Consider the following 16,868-nt stretch of genomic DNA (forward strand, 5'->3'; position numbering starts at 1 on the left):
ATTTCCCCATGGAAAGGGTGCTCAGGCCTTGGCAGGGGCTGCCCAGGGAGGTTTGGAGTGCCCATCCCTGGAGGTGTCCCAGGAAGGGCTGGAGGTGGCACTCAGTGCTCTGGGCTGGGGACAAGGTGGGCATCGGGCACAGGTCGGACTGGCTGGGCTGGGAGGGCTTTTCCATCCTTAATGATTCCAGAATCTGGCATTTTGCACAGGTGTGGGAAGGTCCTGGCTCCACTTGCCCACATCACCACGGGCAGCATCTACATCCTGGTGCCCAGTGTGCCCACCCCCATCATCTATGGGGTGAGAACCAAGCAGATACAGACAAGGATCCTGATTCCAATTAAAGTTTTCAAGGCAGAACTTCCCGTTGGGCCACGCCCAGCCCTTGAGCCCACTGGGAAGGTTTGGGGATGGGAAGGGGCTCCTCAGCTGTCCCCGGGCTGGCTCTCGGCACAAAGAACTGTGATTTGTGGTTGCTCATCGTGGAGCAAAGCCATGCTGCAAAGCAGCACTGGGGCTGCAATAAAGGGCTGCAGCAGCCCGGCAGCTGATGGGTTCACGGGTGCACTCAGAGCCTGCCAGGAGTCACCCCTTAGCTGGGACGTGTTCCTTCCCTTGCAGCACATCCCAGTGCATCCCTGAGTGCCACCCAGACAGACAGCACAAAACATTCACAAATCATGTGGCAGGGGCACATTGTGTCATCTTTTTCCTGCATTTAATCACTGCCTATAATTTAGAGAATCATTTTTGAGAGAAGCAAATCAATAATACTTTGTGGAAGCAGAAAGTTCTAGCACAAACCAAATTAAGAGCTTCATTTCCTGAATTAGGAACAAATTAACTCGTTATCCACACAGCAAAATCCTGTTTGCAAACAGCAGCTTGAGATGTTTGTGGGGAGGTGTTTTGGGGTGGGTTTTAGCAGTGGGTGGGGTGCAGGGTGCCCAGGAAGGAGCTCTGGGCTGCCCTGTGCCAGGCACAGGTGGTTCCACACGGATCAGTAACAGACCCATCACAAAATCATGGAATCATGGAGTCCCAGACTGGTTTGGGATGCAAGGGACCTTAAAGCTCGTCCCATCCCACCCCTGCCATGGCAGGGACACCTCCCACTGTCCCAGGCTGCTCCAAGCCCCAGTGTCCAACCTGGCCTTGGGCACTGCCAGGGATGGGGAACTGTGGTGCCTTTGTGTAAACATATTTATTATAAAGGGCAGAAAATATCAAAGAGAGCAGGTACATCCCTGAAGGGTCTGCACCCCTGGGGGACCCCCACCAGAGCAGGTACACCCTCAGAGGAATGAATCCACACTGAATATGAGTGTCCAGTTTATCATTTCATCTCTCAGCACCCCAAAGTTTTCCCATGATGCCTCATATCCCTCACATACTCTGGGTATAGGTGATGCCTTAGGTTTTAACTTTGATATTTTTCAAATCCCGCACTGCCTGGTGTGTCACTCTGAAAGTTCCTTGGAGCCTGTTCACTCTGCTCTCTCGTGCCAGGCACACATAACAAAGCCTCTCCAGGCCTGCTCTTCAAGGACACCCAGACCGTCCTAGGCCCAAAAAGTATAAACCAAAAGCCTCTAAAGGGGGGGTAAGCTGAGGGCAATTACATCATTAAACTGAAGCTTTAATTGGAGAATTAACCCTGCTATGCAAATGAACCCAACCTATAAAAGGCTGAGGAACTCGTGCCCTGCCGTCCACCTTGGGGTCCATCTCGGCAGTGGCCTCTGGCCCCCAGGGGTACCTTTGAAGGCCTTTCAAATAAACACCTACTTTTATTCCCTTACTCCTGTCTAGTCTCTGTTTCTAGGAGGCTTCTTAAGGCATCATAGGGAGGGTCATAAAAAGCTTCAAAACAACCCAATTCCATCCTTTCCTGTATGTGCAAAGCTCAATTCCTGCAGAACTAAATTGGGAACCTCCCACAGGTGTGAAAAATGACTATTTATATAATTTATTTATATATTTCATATATACATTTAAATATGATATTTATATTTTTTTCCTTCTCCTTGGCCATGGGCTCTGTGCTGGAGAGAGAGCTGATGAGGACACCTTGGGGGAAGCAAACAGAGACCCTACAAAACCCTGTGACCCTCAGGGCAGCATGGGCCACCTGGGTGTGGGGATTTCTGACCTGCTGGGCTGGGATGGCAAGAGCTGGATCAAGGATTTAACAGTAAAACAGGCCAGATTTGCTCTTGTGCCTTATGAAGAACAGCCTTTTGTATCAGTACAGATTAATAAATATTCCAGTTCTGCAGGTTCTTGTTCTGAGACTTGGGGGAAATAAAGGAAGTGGGTACATTAAATCAGTGGAAATATTATGGATTTCATTATCTTCAGCATCTCTCAGTGCTGCTGATTTGTATTTGATCTGTGAATCAGCTCTGCAGCAGCCGCACACATCGATAACTAATTCAGGCAACAGAAATTATGTCTAAGTCATAGGAGGACAAACACAACTGAAAAGACAGATAAAAAAATCCATGTTCTCATGTTTGTGTTCTTCCTCATGAGCTGGGAGCTGGTCTCCCTCAGAATCCCAGGATCCCTGAGGCTGGAAAAGCCCTCCCAGCCCATCCAGTCCAACCTGCGCCCCATGCCCACCTTGTCCCCAGCCCAGAGCACTGAGTGCCACCTCCAGCCCTTCCTGGGACACCTCCAGGGATGGGCACTCCAAACCTCCCTGGGCAGCCCCTGCCAAGGCCTGAGCTCCCTTTCCATGGGGAAATTCCTCAGCAGAGGCAAGAAATTTTGGCAGGACTGGGATGAACATAGAGAAAAGTCCCCAGGCCCTGTCCCTTGGTGGAGATGAAGGCACCAACTGATGTGGCTGAAGGTGCTTCAAACCCTGTGGAAGTCAACAAGAACCTCGTTGTTCTAAAAGGGCTGGGAAATTGGGCATGGAAAAATGGATGAATCCCACACCTGGAAATAGCTTCATGTGTGTTGTCCAGAGCAGCTGGGGCTGCCCCTGGATCCCTGGCAGTGCCCAAGGCCAGGCTGGACATTGCACAGCCCAGGGGCCATTGGCCTCTTGCCCACCTGGGCACACCTGGGCTCGTGTCCAGCTGCTGTCCGCAGCACTCCCAAGGCCTTTCCCAGCTTTCCAGCCGCTCTTGCCCCAACCTGGAGCACTGCAGGAGGTTGTGGTGACCCAAGGGCAGGACCTGGCACCTGCCCCTGTTGGAGGCCAAGGCCTGAAGTGCACTCAGGGCCAGAGGAAGGGGACAGTGCTCTGCCCTTGCTGTCTGGGGGATCAGGGATGGCCCCAGGTTTAACTTGCGCCCACCGAGGCTGTTCCCAGAGCTCATGCTGGGAAATGGGAGCCCCCTCCTCCAGGAGATGCCACGATCCGAGGGCTGGGGCCAGGCCTGGGTGTCTGTGCCAGGGCCATGCAGCCGAGGAAGGGGCATCGCCCACCATCCACCCCTGTCCCCGTGGGAAGGGTCAGCCCCTGAGCAGGCCAACACAGGATGGTTTGGCCCCTCTTGCCCCCCTACCTTCATTAAATGTTCCAGCAGCACCCACCGCTCTCTCTGGGGGGACCTGCAGGCCCTCAGCAGCTCCTCAGCATCACAACGAGCAGAAATACAGCCTGTGGAGCTAAAAGACGGGGATCATTTACCTCCAGCTCCCTGTCAGCTGAATACTCTGAAGTGTCCCAGTTCTGCGTGGGCTGACCGTGGGACTGAGCACCCCCAGGCTGCCCAGCAGGTTTCTGAAATGTCACTGTTTTCATTGCAAATGTACACAAATCACTCAGTTCGTTACCTGGGAAAGAGATGGGAGACATTTAAAGGGGATCATGTAGCTGCTGCAGAACTGATGTGTCTGGGGTGGATTTTTGCAGTCCATCATGTGGTGCAATTTGCATGTTCAGATCACAGAATTCCAAAATTATTTGTGATGGGAGGGACCTTGAAGCCCATCCAGTGCCACCCCTGCCATGGCAGGGACACCTTCCACTGTCCCAGGCTGCTCCAAGCCCCAATGTCCAGCCTGGCCTTGGGCACTGCCAGGGATCCAGGGGCAGCCCCAGCTGCTCTGGGCACCCTGTGCCAGGGCCTGCCCACCCTCCCAGGGAACAATTCCTGCCCAATCTCCCATCCAGCCCTGCCCTCTGGCACTGGGAAGCCATTCCCTGGCTCCTGGCCCTCCAGCCCTTGTCCCCAGTCCCTCTGCAGCTCTCCTGGAGCCCCTTTAGGCCCTGCAAGGGGCTCTGAGCTCTCCCTGGATCCTTCTCCTCTCCAGGTGAGCACCCCAGCTCTCCCAGCCTGGCTTCAGAGGGGCTCCAGCCCTGGAGCAGTGCCGGGGCCTCCTCTGGACTTGCTCCAGCACTTCCATGTCCACCCAGCGTTAAAATATTCCCCCTCTGTGGACCCAGGATCTGTTTGGCATCCTGGTGCTGGGACAGACATCACCCACGCAGTGGGAGCAGTGCATTTGTTTATCATTTCTCTCCCTGGCTATTCCCAGGCAGCAGCTTCTCCCCTGTGATGATTCAGTCCCTGAAGTCCCAGCAATGAGTGATTAGGCAGATCAGCTTCCTTAAGATACTTAATATTTCCATGCAGGTCCTTTTGCAGGCTGAGGAGAGAACCAGTGGTTGCAGGTGTTGTAGGTACAGGCGGGAGCAGGTCATACATCATCCTGGGTATGTATTTTTTTACTTTTAACCTGCTGTTGGGGCAGTACTTTTAAGCACAGTGCCACGCTCTGAGCCGGGTTCAAACTTTAGCCAAATCAAGGTGGAAGATTAAAGAAACCACCCAGAAAAGCTGCTGGGCAGCAGTGCCAGTACATCTAAGTGGGCTTTGTCTCTGATGGAGTTAATGAGCTGCTTCAGCACTTCCAGACACCCCAGATTTAGTGAATTTTGTGGTCATGACCTGCCAGTCACATACCTGAACCACCACTGGCTGCCTTATTTAGGTTAATTACAACAGTGCTAATTACCTGGCTCTTCCTCGGTTAAAGCAACCTCAAACAAGCTGCAGACACACAGGTGTGACATCTGCCAATCCTGTCACCTGGCATGACCTGCAGTTCCCTGCTCCCAGCTCCGGTCCATTCCTCATGCTTGCACACACCCGGGAATGGCAAACACCACTGGGAAGGGAACGGGTGGTTGGGAAAAGTCATGAGTTCTGGTGAGATACAGGCTTGAAGCAAGGAAAAAACACTGGGATGGGTGATTTGGGAAAAGTACAGAGTTAGAGCAGTGGGAGAGCCTAACCCCCACCTGGTTGCACCCTCCTGCCAGGGAGTTGTGGAGAGCCAGAAGGTCCCCCCTGAGCCGGAAGGAGCAGCTAGTCCAGGTGTGATGCTTCACACAGGGCTGGGACCTGGTACTGGACACCTCTGTGTGTGTGTGACCCTCCCTGAAGGAGCCTCGATTTAGATGGGATATTGGGAAGGAATTGTTCCCTGGGAGGGTGGGCAGGCCCTGGCACAGGGTGCCCAGAGCAGCTGGGGCTGCCCCTGGATCCCTGGCAGTGCCCAAGGCCAGGCTGGACATTGGGGCTTGGAGCAGCCTGGGACAGTGGAAGGTGTCCCTGCCATGGCAGGGGTGGCACTGGGTGGGCTTTGAGGTCACTTCCAACCCAAACCAGTCGGGGATTCTGTGACAAGGAAATAGGGCTGGAGCAGCACTGTGAAGCAGAAGGACCCAGTAAATCTGAGCCTGCTACTGTGTGAGCAGCATTATTTAATAACCTGGAGGGCTTTGTTACCCAGGATGAAGGGCAGAAACTGCTGCCCAGAGGATCAGACAGGGAGGAGGGAGGGAGGAGCTGTTTTTTCCCAAGCTCAGGATTACAGGATCTCAGACATGTTTGCCCTTTCCAAACAAACAATTCCTGCACGAGACATGTTTCCTGCTGGAGTGGCTTGTGTCAGCTGCGGGTTCACAGCTGCCAGGCTGGGAACAGAGTCCTCTGAGCAATAAACCATCATCAACACCATCGTCTGGGCAGCGCTGTCACAATATTGGCTTTGCAGTGTTCGGCCTCACATGGCCAAGGGCGATGACTGAGCCAGGCTGAAAAGCCTCTTGGTTTGTGGCATGGGGAGGACTCAAAGTGACTTGGAGGAGACATTAAACTATTTCAGGGTCAAGGAAGTCAAATGCCTGGAAAGCTGAGGGGATGTGGTCTGGCCCTTTGGTATTTTGGCTGAAGCAGAGGATACAAGTGCCTGAGAAACTTGCATCCCATTCCCAAACTGCCAACAGCCCGGTTTAACCCTTCCATGTCTGTGTTCCCTGTACAACAGGACAAGTCACAGCACTTGCTTTTGCCGAGGGCTGGAGGGGAGGGAGGTGCACGTGCCGTGGAAGGGGGTGCTGGAGGGGACACGACACTGGTTTTCCTTTCTAACACAGGCACAGGGAACCCGTGGGTGGGATGCCCATCCAGAGAGGGGCTCCAGCAAGGTGATGCGGATTTAGGCTCCAGCAGGAACAGCCCCACAGCTGACAGTGCTGTTTCATTCAGAGCTCCAGGTCAGGGAAAGCCTCAGCCCGTGCGCAGGAGCCTCAGCTCTCACAGCAGAAACCCTCCGGGCAGCACATGCTGATGGTGCCGAGGAACATCCCGTTACCCCAGGCAGGAGTCAGACGGGACGTTCCAGCCCAGAACACAGTGTGGTTTCCACCTGCAGAGGTGTGTGGGTGACCAGAGTCCTGCTGAGCTCCATCCTCCCAGTGCTCTGGGTCTCCTTCTCCCACCTTAAGTTTTTATACCGATGGAAAATAAATGTGCTCAACTTTGAGTCTGCAACTCCCAGAATATGGAGGGGAGGGATGGAGGCAGCAGCCAGGGGCCAGCCTGGGATGGGAGGAGAGGTGGGACAACTCCCAAGCATTCGGGCTAAGACCAGGTGAGTTTGTGCCTTGCCAAGGACAGCTTGCTCTGCACTGGAAAGCTGCTGGTGGATGATCCTCCAGGCAATTTCTCCAGCTGAGTCTGGTGTGTCAGCAGGATCTGGTGTGTCAGCACTGCCTGGTCTTTGCTGCTTTCTGGGGAGAAGCGGCAGAAAAATTTTCAGCACAAATGAAGGCGTAGATCCTGCCCACCACACTCAGACTCTTCTTGTCCCTCCAGGACAGTTCTCTGGAGTTTCTATGTTACCTTCAAGCTTCTCCCATCAGAATAAACCCTCAGAAATTGGTATTTTCCTCTGCCTGCCTGCCTGCCTGTGCAGGCTTCTGTCATGGGCAGATGACAGAAGGAAGACAGAGCAGCAAAAGGGAATTTCATGATCACATTTAATGTCCCAGAGCCCTGTTTTGCTCCACAAATTTGGAGGAATTTCCTGTGTTGGGCCCATTGAGGGAAGCCAGGGCTGGCAGCTGACCTTGCTCTCCTTGTTCTCTCCTCTTGCAGCTCATTTCAGGACGTCAGCTGAGCCCTGGCAAGCAGCCAACAAAGGAATAAGCCCTTCACAAGCAACAGACTACAAGTCCCTTGGTTAGCCCTGGTGGCACAACCAGAAACATCAACTTCGTCACCTCATAGGAACTTTCTAGCCACAACAAGCCCATTTATTCTGCATTTCTGACCCATTGCCCCTAGCTGGTGATCACAGAATCCCAGGATCCCTGAGGCTGGAAAAGCCCTCCCAGCCCAGCCCGTCCCAGCTGTGCCCAATGCCCACCTTGTCCCCAGCCCAGAGCACTGAGTGCCACCTCCAGCCCTTCCTGGGACACCTCCAGGGATGGGCACTCCAAACCTCCCTGGGCAGCCCCTGCCAAGGCCTGAGCTCCCTTTCCATGGGGAAATGGTGATACACTGTTTCACATTGTAATAATTTTGTGGATTTCTGATCTGGCTCTTGCACTGAGGCAGGGTCCCCATCTTATCCCTCTGGCAGCTCAGGACTCAGAATTGGGTGTATTTATGTAAACACAAATCAAGATTCTCCTTCATGGCTTCTGATCCCTTCAACAGCAGCTCTTCCACCTTCATCCTGGTGGGTGTCCCAGGCCTGGACGCTTTCCCCACCTGCCTGGGCATCCTTTTCTGCTCCGCCTATGTCCTCGCTGTGGTAGGAAATGGGGCAGTTTTGCTGGTCCTTGAGCTGGACAAGGCCCTGCAGGCACCCATCCATCGCTTCCTGGGCATGCTGGCAGTCATCGATGTGGTCATGGCGACATCTGTGGTCCCCAAGATGCTGAGCGTGTTCTGGCTGGACTCTGCTGAGATTGGCTACGTGGCCTGTTTTGTGCAGATGTTCCTTGTTCACTCCACAACAGCTGAGGAGTCGGGAGTGCTCCTGGCCATGGCTGTTGACCGCTACATTGCCATCTGTCACCCTCTCAGGTACCATGCCATCCTGAATGGCCGAACTATTGCCCAGATGGGCCTGGCCATCGTGCTGAGAGCTGTCCTTCTCATGGTGCCCCTGATGGGGCTGGTGACGTCCCTGCCCTACTGCGGCTCCCGCGTGGTGCCCCACTCGTACTGCGAGCACATGGCCGTGGCCAGCCTGGCCTGTGCTGACCCCTGGCCCAGCAGCCTCTCCAGCGTGGCCGGCTCCTCCCTGATAGTGGGGATGGACATGGCTTTCATTGCTGTGTCCTATGGGATGATCCTGAAAGCTGTCCTGGGGAAGGAGTCCTGCTGGAAGGCCCTGAGCACCTGCGGGTGCCATCTCTGCGTGGTGCTGCTGTTTTACATCCCTGGGATCGTGTCCATCTATTCCCAGCAGTTCGGCGGCGCCGTGTCCGAGCGCACGCGGGTCCTGCTGGCCGATCTGTACCTGACCCTGCCCACCACGCTCAACCCCCTGGTGTACAGCATGAGGACCAGGCAGATCCGCCAGGCTCTGATCAAAATGCTCTTTCCCAGGAAGGTTTGTGCCTGGTGCAGGAGTCTGTGATTTTCCAGGCGTGTTCATCTCTGCACTGGCAGCTCCAGCTGCCCTCCCAGGGAGTGCACGGGGCGAGCAGGAGCAGGGAGCAGGGAGGACTCGTTGGCTTTAAGGAAGCCCTACTCCGTGATGAGAGTTATCTGGGACTGGGAGCAAGGGCACACACCGGGTCCGCTTTCCCTTCCTCCTCTCCAGGTGAGCAGCAGCAGCAAGGACCCACCTTTGAGTTCAGAGATGTTCCCGGTGCCGGGAATATCCCTGTGATAATTTCAGGACTCCAGGTGCATTTGTGTCAGTCAATACACAGATCCTGATCCAAATGGGGAGATTTTTTCTGCGTTTTCTTCTTAATCCCCCTGGACCATCCCAGAGGTTCTCTTCTCTGGGCCCCTCTTGCATAAGAGGCTGAGAGGATCATGGATCATGGCTGAGCCCTGACCAGCTTTTCCAGGTTTCTGGATGTTGATGGAAACTGAGCATATTCAAAACTGAGCTCTTCAAAGCACTCTGTCCCTGCGGAGTGACAGAATCCCAGAATCACCAAGGTTGGAGGACAGCCCAGCTGGGTGTGAGGGTGGAAGAGGAGCAGAGGGATGAGGCTGGGGGCTGTGTCCACTGGGTGGTAAGGCACTGGCACAGGCTGCCCAGGGAAGTGGTGCAATTACCGTGCCTGGAAGTTCCAACAGCGTGTGCATGTGGCACGTGGGGACATGTGTTAGTGGCGGGCTTGGCAGTGCTGGGGGAATGGTTGTGTTGATGGTCTGAGAGGGCTTTTCCACACTTAATGACTCTGTGATTAATGCAAGGATTCCCCAGGAAATCATCAGACACAGGGTGTTTCCTCTGAAGCAAAGCAGGGGGACAAGGCCCATCCTGCCCAGACACATCTGGGGCAGAGCTCCACAGGGTCACCCTCAAAGTCATGGTGATGGAAGAGTTGGGTGCAGCATAATTCCTCTGACCTCTTCTGGATGGAGCAACCTGGTGATGTCAGAGAGCTACCACGATGCAACAACCCTGCCCAGAGCAGCTGTGGCTGCCCCTGGATCCCTGGCAGAGCCCAAGGCCGGGCTGGATGGGCCTTGGAGCAACCTTGTCTATGGAAGGTGTCCCTGCCCTTGGCAGGGGGTGGCACTGGATGAGCTATGAGGTCCTTCCCAGCCCCAACCATCCCATCATTCTATGAATTGTGCCCTAAAATGACTGTTTGTGTCCACAGCTACGAAGGACATCTGAAGGACTGGTTCCAGCCACAGCCCAACACCGTGTCTACAACTGCCACAAATCCCACCCAAAACACCTTCTTTAGTCTTCGCTTCTACATTAAAATTAAAGCTCAGTGGATTGTTTTCAAAACTGGTTCGAATCTGTCATTCTTCACCTCAAACATGTTGTTCCTGTCTTTCTGGTGTTTATCTGACTTTCTGCTGCACCTTCCCCAACATCTCAAAAACCACTTGACAGAATGTTTCTGCTGCCCTAAATTTGCATTTTTTTCTAGGCTGAATTTGCACATTTTGGGTTTACACTGCCTGGGGCTCGGGAGGGCCTGGTGGGGGCACAGACAGCCCATTCCATGGCATGATCCTTGGTACTGAAAGCCAGCAGAGGCTTCCAGCCAACAGTGCAGCAGAACTGGGAATGAAACTGCTCCAGCATTCTCCAGGCAAACACAAAAATGGTTTTTAATTCTGCTGGAGGCAACTTGTGCAGCACATTCCAGTCTGGCTCGGCCATCAAGGCCAGGTTGGACGGGGCTTGGAGCAACCTGGTCTGAGGAAGGTGTCCCTGCCCATGGCCGGGGTGGAATGAGATGAGCTTTACAGTCCTTTCCAACCCAGCCCAATCATTCCATGACTCCGTGATCTCCTAGCACGTGCCATTCATTAAAGAAATGAGATGAGACAGAACTGACGTGGGGCTAAGGCTGCTCCCCACCGGCCCCGCTGTGGTTGTTACAGAGGAGCCTGGAGAGGGCTCCTGCCTTTGGGAATCCCCATCCCAGGTACTCCCACTGGCACTTCCTGGGGTGATTCATGCACAGCCCTGGAGCACACGAGTTGTTTCTTTCTGGTGTGGCCGTCCCCAAGGTGGAGCTGAGCACAGAGAGAGCCAGGTGGGTGCTGGTGGCAGCTCGGGCATGGCAGGTGCCCCAGGCCAGGGGCTGGGGGGACTTCAGCATCCAGCCTGGAGCCTGCACAGTGTGAGAGAGCCAGGAAAACGGCAGTAGCTGGAAATTTCTTCTAAAAGTAGTTTTTCATACTTTCTTATCAAACCAAACTACCATTCTAATGCTGCAGATTTCTGATTCTCTAAGTATTTTTTTTAGGTAAAAATAGGACTAGAGTTGAAAGAAGAAAACAAATAAACATCAAACCTTTCAACTAAACCCAGAAATTCCTGCAAAGGAGTTGACTTGTTTCTGATTGTATAATCAATCCATACTTGGCTGAATACACATTTTCTGTAATACAAACTAGATTTTCAACCATGGATAATGTTCTTAACGCCTTGACACAGGAGCAGGTATTGGGATGGAAAGCTACAGGGCTGGGAGCTCACCAGCAGGCAGAATTATATATATAAATATATATATAAAAATAGGCTGGAGTATGTCATGGGGGGCACCAGTGGGACTGGGGGAGAGGAGGAGGAGGCAGGCAGGGCACTGGCATCCCAGTTAGGTGTTAGGAAGAACTGAGTGCTCAGAGCAGCTGGGGCTGCCCCTGGATCCCTGGCAGTGCCCAAGGCCAGGCTGGACATTGGGGCTTGGAGCAGCCTGGGACAGTGGGAGGTGTCCCTGCCCATGGCAGGGGTGGCACTGGAGGACCTGTAAGGTCCCTCCCAACCCAAACCAGTGTGTTCTGTGATTTTATGATGGTTCTGACAGCTTCATTTTGAGGTCTCTGAATCACCTGGTTCTGATATTTCCCAGGAGTGTCCCTGTGCCAGCTCCTCCCCTGTGAGCAGTGGGGCAGAGGCACCTCTCTCTGAGATCCCTCTGTGCTCACACCCCATTAACAAAACCTTTCACTCGGCAGAAAATGGAATCGGGTTTGTTTGGCAGCAGCTGTTTCCTGCAGCCCTCTTGATTGCCATAATTTAATTTGATTCCAATCCTGTCATTCTTTATTGACCAAATCACCTGTTAAGTTCTCTGGCTTTCTGCTGGGCTCTGACGTCAGGGTGACACTCTCAGCTCATCACTTCAGTGTCCCTGCTCCCCAGGGAACATCCCAGGAAGTGCCTGCAGCTCCCAGCGTACCAGGGCTCCTGGAAGTTGGGCAGGACCCACCAAAGACCTCTGGAGATGCTTTTCCTGTCATGGAAATGATCCAAGCCAGCTGCTGGGTTTATTTTCTATTTTAGCAGAGGGTGTTTAACATCCTTCAAAGCTGCCAGTCAAATAAATGACATTAAGAAATAAAGTTCTCTGATTGTCTTTCTCTCGGGGCGGCCGGCACCTCCCTCCTCCACGCGGAGGACAGCTGCCTTTGTCTGCTTTTATCTGGCTTCTCCACTTAACAGCTTCCAACTCTCATCAGGTCAGAGAATCATCAAAGCAGAGAATCAGAAAATCATTGAGTAAGAGAATCTTTGAATCTTTGACTCAGAGAATTGAAGAATATTGGGATCATAGAATGGTTTGGTCAGAAGTCCAGACTTGTCTCTGCAGAGGTTTCACAGTGTCTGGCTCAGGACTGGAAGCTGTTCTGTACAACTTTCACCAGTTGTCCCAAACCAGCACAAATAATGTCTCAAATGAAGTTTTCCCAGTGGAGCACCATATCCTGGAGAGCAGAGGCTCTGGAGCAGCTGCCAGCACCTGGGAGGGTAATGCTGGCAGCCAAAGGGGCCAGAGCAGTTTGGGGGTGTAAGAGGGAAATGGAAAAAGTCAGATTATTTCATTAAAAGGTGTTTAAATCTCGACAATGTGCAAAAAAGCCTCAGTAAGAGAGATACTGGAACTGGCAGGTGGAGATGAGAAAATGCAGGGCTCTGGGCCTTTAGTCTGTGCTAATTTTATATCTTTTAGTTTATCAGGGGCTCTGCCATGAGGGCTCTCCAGCCAAGAGAAGGCAGGAGAAGGATGCCATGGCTGGGAGGAGCAGACAGACAGGGTTAAAGAGGAGGAAAAGCAGGGGGCTAGAACCCTGAGGGTGATTCGCACTTGTGTGCCAGTCAAGGGTTGGAGATTCTCCTCCACCTCTGGATGCCCACAAGCCTGGACAGTCCAATTTCTTCCAGGCAAGCATAATTTAGTAAATCCTGTGAGCTCTGGTGCAGAGGGTTTGACACAAACCTGCTCTTCACGGTTTGGCCTTCAGCCCACAGGTGGGTGAGTGTGGAGCAGGGGCAGCACCATTTTCAGTGAGCTCTCCATGACTGGGACTCGCAGCCAGAGCTGCCAGTGGTGCCCGTGTCCCTCAGGGCTGGGCCACAGCAGGGAGCACCATTTCTCTGGCTGCACTTTCTCTCAGCCCAGTTTCACCACAGACATGGTGCAGCTTCTGCATGACCCCAAGGAACATCAGGATGAACCTGTATGACCTGGACATGCCCGCTCCTCTCTGAGCAGGACATAGGGAGGAAGGACTCGCTTGAGCTCTGCCACAGAAACGCTTCTGAGGGTTGGGCAGGGGCCAAAGAGCCCGGGGTCCTTGGTGGCACCAGAAGTTCTGGGTTATGGGTTGGACTTGATGATCTTAAAGGTCTTTTCCAACCTAAATAATTCTGTAATTCTGGGATTATGCCCCATTTCTGCCCACTGAGAGTGGCAATAGTGGCAGGAAGCCACAGCAGGGCAGGACACCATGGTGCCAGCCTGCAGACAGACATGGATATGGCAAATTTGGGCTGGGGAAGAGGAGACCGAGGGGAGACCTCACTGGGGTCTTCAACATCCTCCTGAGGGGCAGCACAGGGACAGCTCCGATCTCTGCTCCTGGGCCAGGGACAGGACCCAGGGAGCGGCTGGAGCTGGGCCAGGGCAGGCTCAGGCTGAGAGCAGGGAAAGGTTCTTCCCCCAGAGGCTGCTGGGCACTGCCCAGGCTCCCCAGGGAATGGGCACGGCCCCGAGGCTGCCAGAGCTCCAGGAGCGTTTGGACAGCGCTGCCAGGGATGCCCAGGCTGGGATTGGTGGGGTGTCTGTGCAGGGCCAGGGGTGGGACTGGGTGATCCCTGTGGGTCCCTTCCAGCTCAGGATATTCTGTGACTCTGTGATCCTCTGGGATGTGCTGATCACAGCACCAGTTCAAAGGCTGACTGCAGAGAAGAGGTTCTGAAAGCTTTTCCCCAAAGGAACAGAGCAAAGTTCCCTGATGCCACGGGCACTGTGGTCACACCGCTGGCAGCCCCAGTCCCAGCCTGTCTGTCCCTGTTACAGGGAGCTGCAGCAGGGGACAAGGATGCAGCTTGGGCTGCTTGTGCCATGTCAGCCCCCAGCCAATCCAACACCACCCCTCTGCCCTTTCTGCTGAGGAGTGTCCCTGACCTGGAGGTTTTCCACATGTGGATTTCCATCCCGTTCTGTGTCTCCGACATCATGGCTGGGAAACACCCTGGTGCTCCTGGCCGTGGACCTGGACAGGAGCCTGCACAAGCCCATGTCCTGTTTCATTGCCACGTTGGCCCTCATCCACCTCATCTTCTCCACTGCCGTCGTTCCCAAGATGCTGGGTGTGTTCTGGTTGGATTCAAGGGAGATTGGCTTTGAGGCCTGCTTCATCCAGATGTTCTTCATCCACACATTCTCCGCAGTGGAGTCGGGGGTGCTCCTGGCCATGTCCCTGGACCGGTACGTGGTCATCTGCCACCCTCTGAGGTACAGCAGCATCCTGACCAGCCCGAGGGCCATCCAGGCAGGACTGCTGTCCCTGGCCAGGGGAGTTGGTATCACGGTCCCCTTGATGTGGCTCCTCACCAGCCACCCTACTGCAGCAGCAGGGTGATCCCCCACTGCTACTGCGAGCACATGGCTGTGCTGGGGCTGGCCTGCGCCGACACGGCCACCAGCCACCGCTACAGCCTCGGCATGGCCACGCTGCTCGTGGGGACAGACCCTGCCTTCATCACCTTCTCCTACTGCATGATCCTCAGGGCTGTGCTGAGGCTGTGCTGAGGCTGCCATCCCACAGGGCTCGGCTCAAGGCCCTCGGGATCTGTAGGTCCCATGTTTTCGTCATCCTGATCTTTTACACAGGGGGGCTCCTCTCCATGTACCTGCAGATGTTCACTCGCAGCTTGGCACCTCATGTCCAGGTGCTGGTGGCTGATTCCTATCCGACAGTCCCTCCCACGCTCAACCCACTCGTTTATGGCATAAAGGTGAAGCAGATCCAGGAAGGAATCCACAAACTGCTGGGGCAGCTGGCAGGACCCAGGAGCTCACAAGCTGCTAAAGGTGGCTCAGGTTCAGAGAGACAGAAAAACATTTCTCCCATGCCAGGAGAGGTGTGAAGTTGAGTGCAATGAGTTGTCCCCCAGAAAGGTCCATCTCTCTCTCCAGAAAGGGGAACCTTGACCAGATGCCTGACGCTGACACGGCAACAGCCGATCGACAGGAAACCAGTGGGCCAGTGCAGATGCGTTTGGGCAACTGTCCCTTTGGCCAGTGCACTCCTCCCTTCCAAGACACCAATTGGGAATCATGGAATTCCAGGATGGTTTGTGTTGGGAGTGACCTTAAAGCCCATCCAGTGCCACCCCTGCCATGGGCAGGGACACCTTCCACTGTCCCAGGCTGCTCCAAGCCCTGGCCGTGTCCAGCCTGGCCTTGGGCACTGCCCGGATCCAGGGGCAGCCCCAGCTGCTCTGGGCACCCTGTGCCAGGGCCTGCCCACCCTCCCAGGGAGGGATCTCTTCCCAAGATTTAATCAAAGCCTCTCCTCCCTTGGTTTAAAGCCATTCCCCCTTGTCCTGTCACTGTCTGTCCATGTAATGCCCACTATGCCCCAGTCTCTCTGGTACTGGAGAGCCCAGCACTGGACCCTCTACTCCAGGTGTGGCCTCTCCAGTGGTGAGCAGAAGGGAAGGATCATCCCCCTCTCTGTGCTGGCAAAGCTCCTCCTGATGCACTTTTGGACACCTTTGCTCCTGGTCAGCCTGGTGTCCCTTCTCTGCCAAGCTGTTTGTCCAGCCGGGTGGCCCCAGCCTGTGCTGGTGCTGGGCTCGTTCCCCAGCCCTGGCAAGACTTTCCACTTGTCCTGGTTGAACTCAGGAGGTTCCTGTTGGCCCATTTCTCCATCCCATCGAGGTCCTTCTGGACACCAGCACAGCCACCAGGTGAACCTGCTGCTTCTCCGTATGCTTAGCAGGGCTGGTCCTGGCTGAGGCACCCCACCGGTGGCGGTCAGGATGTGTCCCCAGTACCTGTGACTTCACTGGGAGAGCTCCCCCTGCCCGGGCCAGGGCAGGACTGAGCTCTGTGAAGTGAGGGCTGGGCTCCCTGCAGACAGAACACCAGACAAACCAGTGCTGGAGCAAGTCCCAAGTAGCTGGGGAGTGCTGGCTTTTGGGAATTTTGGGGGACAGTATTTTCCCCAGCACCGTGGGAAGGTGGACAGGAGCCCCATTGTGCAGGTGCTTGGGACAGGGGTGACATGGGGCAGTGGTGACATGGGGCAGCTCCTGGATCCGGGTTCATCCACCCCAGGTTCTTCCATGAAGGAGCCCCAAGGAAAGAGGCCCTTCCTTGTTTACCTGCAGAGGAGCCGAGCCCAACAGGGACGGCACAGTAACGAGCCTCAGGATGATTCCAGCTGGGCCTCAGGGTGATTCCAGCTCTGAGCCAGGGCTCACTTGCTAGTTTTGAATCTCTCCTTTGGGTGAAGTGTTCAAAGCAAACAACAGCTCACCCCTGCAGGTGCTGGGCGGGGCCGGGCGCCCGCTGTCCGTTCGGAGATGAGCGGGGGCACACGCAGTCCCTGCCAGGGCGGGGCGTGGGGCACTGGTGGCTTTGGGCACTGACCCCAGTC

At 54.6% G+C, this 16,868-nt stretch overlaps 2 protein-coding genes across 2 annotated transcripts; both read left to right on the top strand.

Annotated features, from left to right (window-relative positions):
• The first annotated feature begins 7,463 nt into the window (after positions 1 to 7,463).
• On the top strand, positions 7,464 to 8,901 carry LOC108449146 (olfactory receptor 52I2-like). Its single transcript, XM_017744545.1, has one exon. It carries the CDS (start codon positions 7,948 to 7,950, stop codon positions 8,899 to 8,901), a length of 954 nt encoding a protein of 317 aa, XP_017600034.1. The 5' UTR covers positions 7,464 to 7,947.
• Positions 8,902 to 14,323: 5,422 nt separating this feature from the next.
• Positions 14,324 to 15,351, top strand: LOC103624072 (olfactory receptor 52K2-like). The gene is given in 4 exon segments (XM_017744554.1): positions 14,324 to 14,439; positions 14,441 to 14,817; positions 14,820 to 14,992; positions 14,995 to 15,351. Coding segments are annotated over 4 exon segments (1,023 nt in total).
• Positions 15,352 to 16,868: the final 1,517 nt, after the last annotated feature.

The sequence above is a fragment of the Corvus brachyrhynchos genome, unplaced genomic scaffold, assembly GCF_000691975.1.
Source record: "Corvus brachyrhynchos isolate BGI_N302 unplaced genomic scaffold, ASM69197v1 scaffold511, whole genome shotgun sequence".
NCBI lineage: Eukaryota > Metazoa > Chordata > Aves > Passeriformes > Corvidae > Corvus > Corvus brachyrhynchos.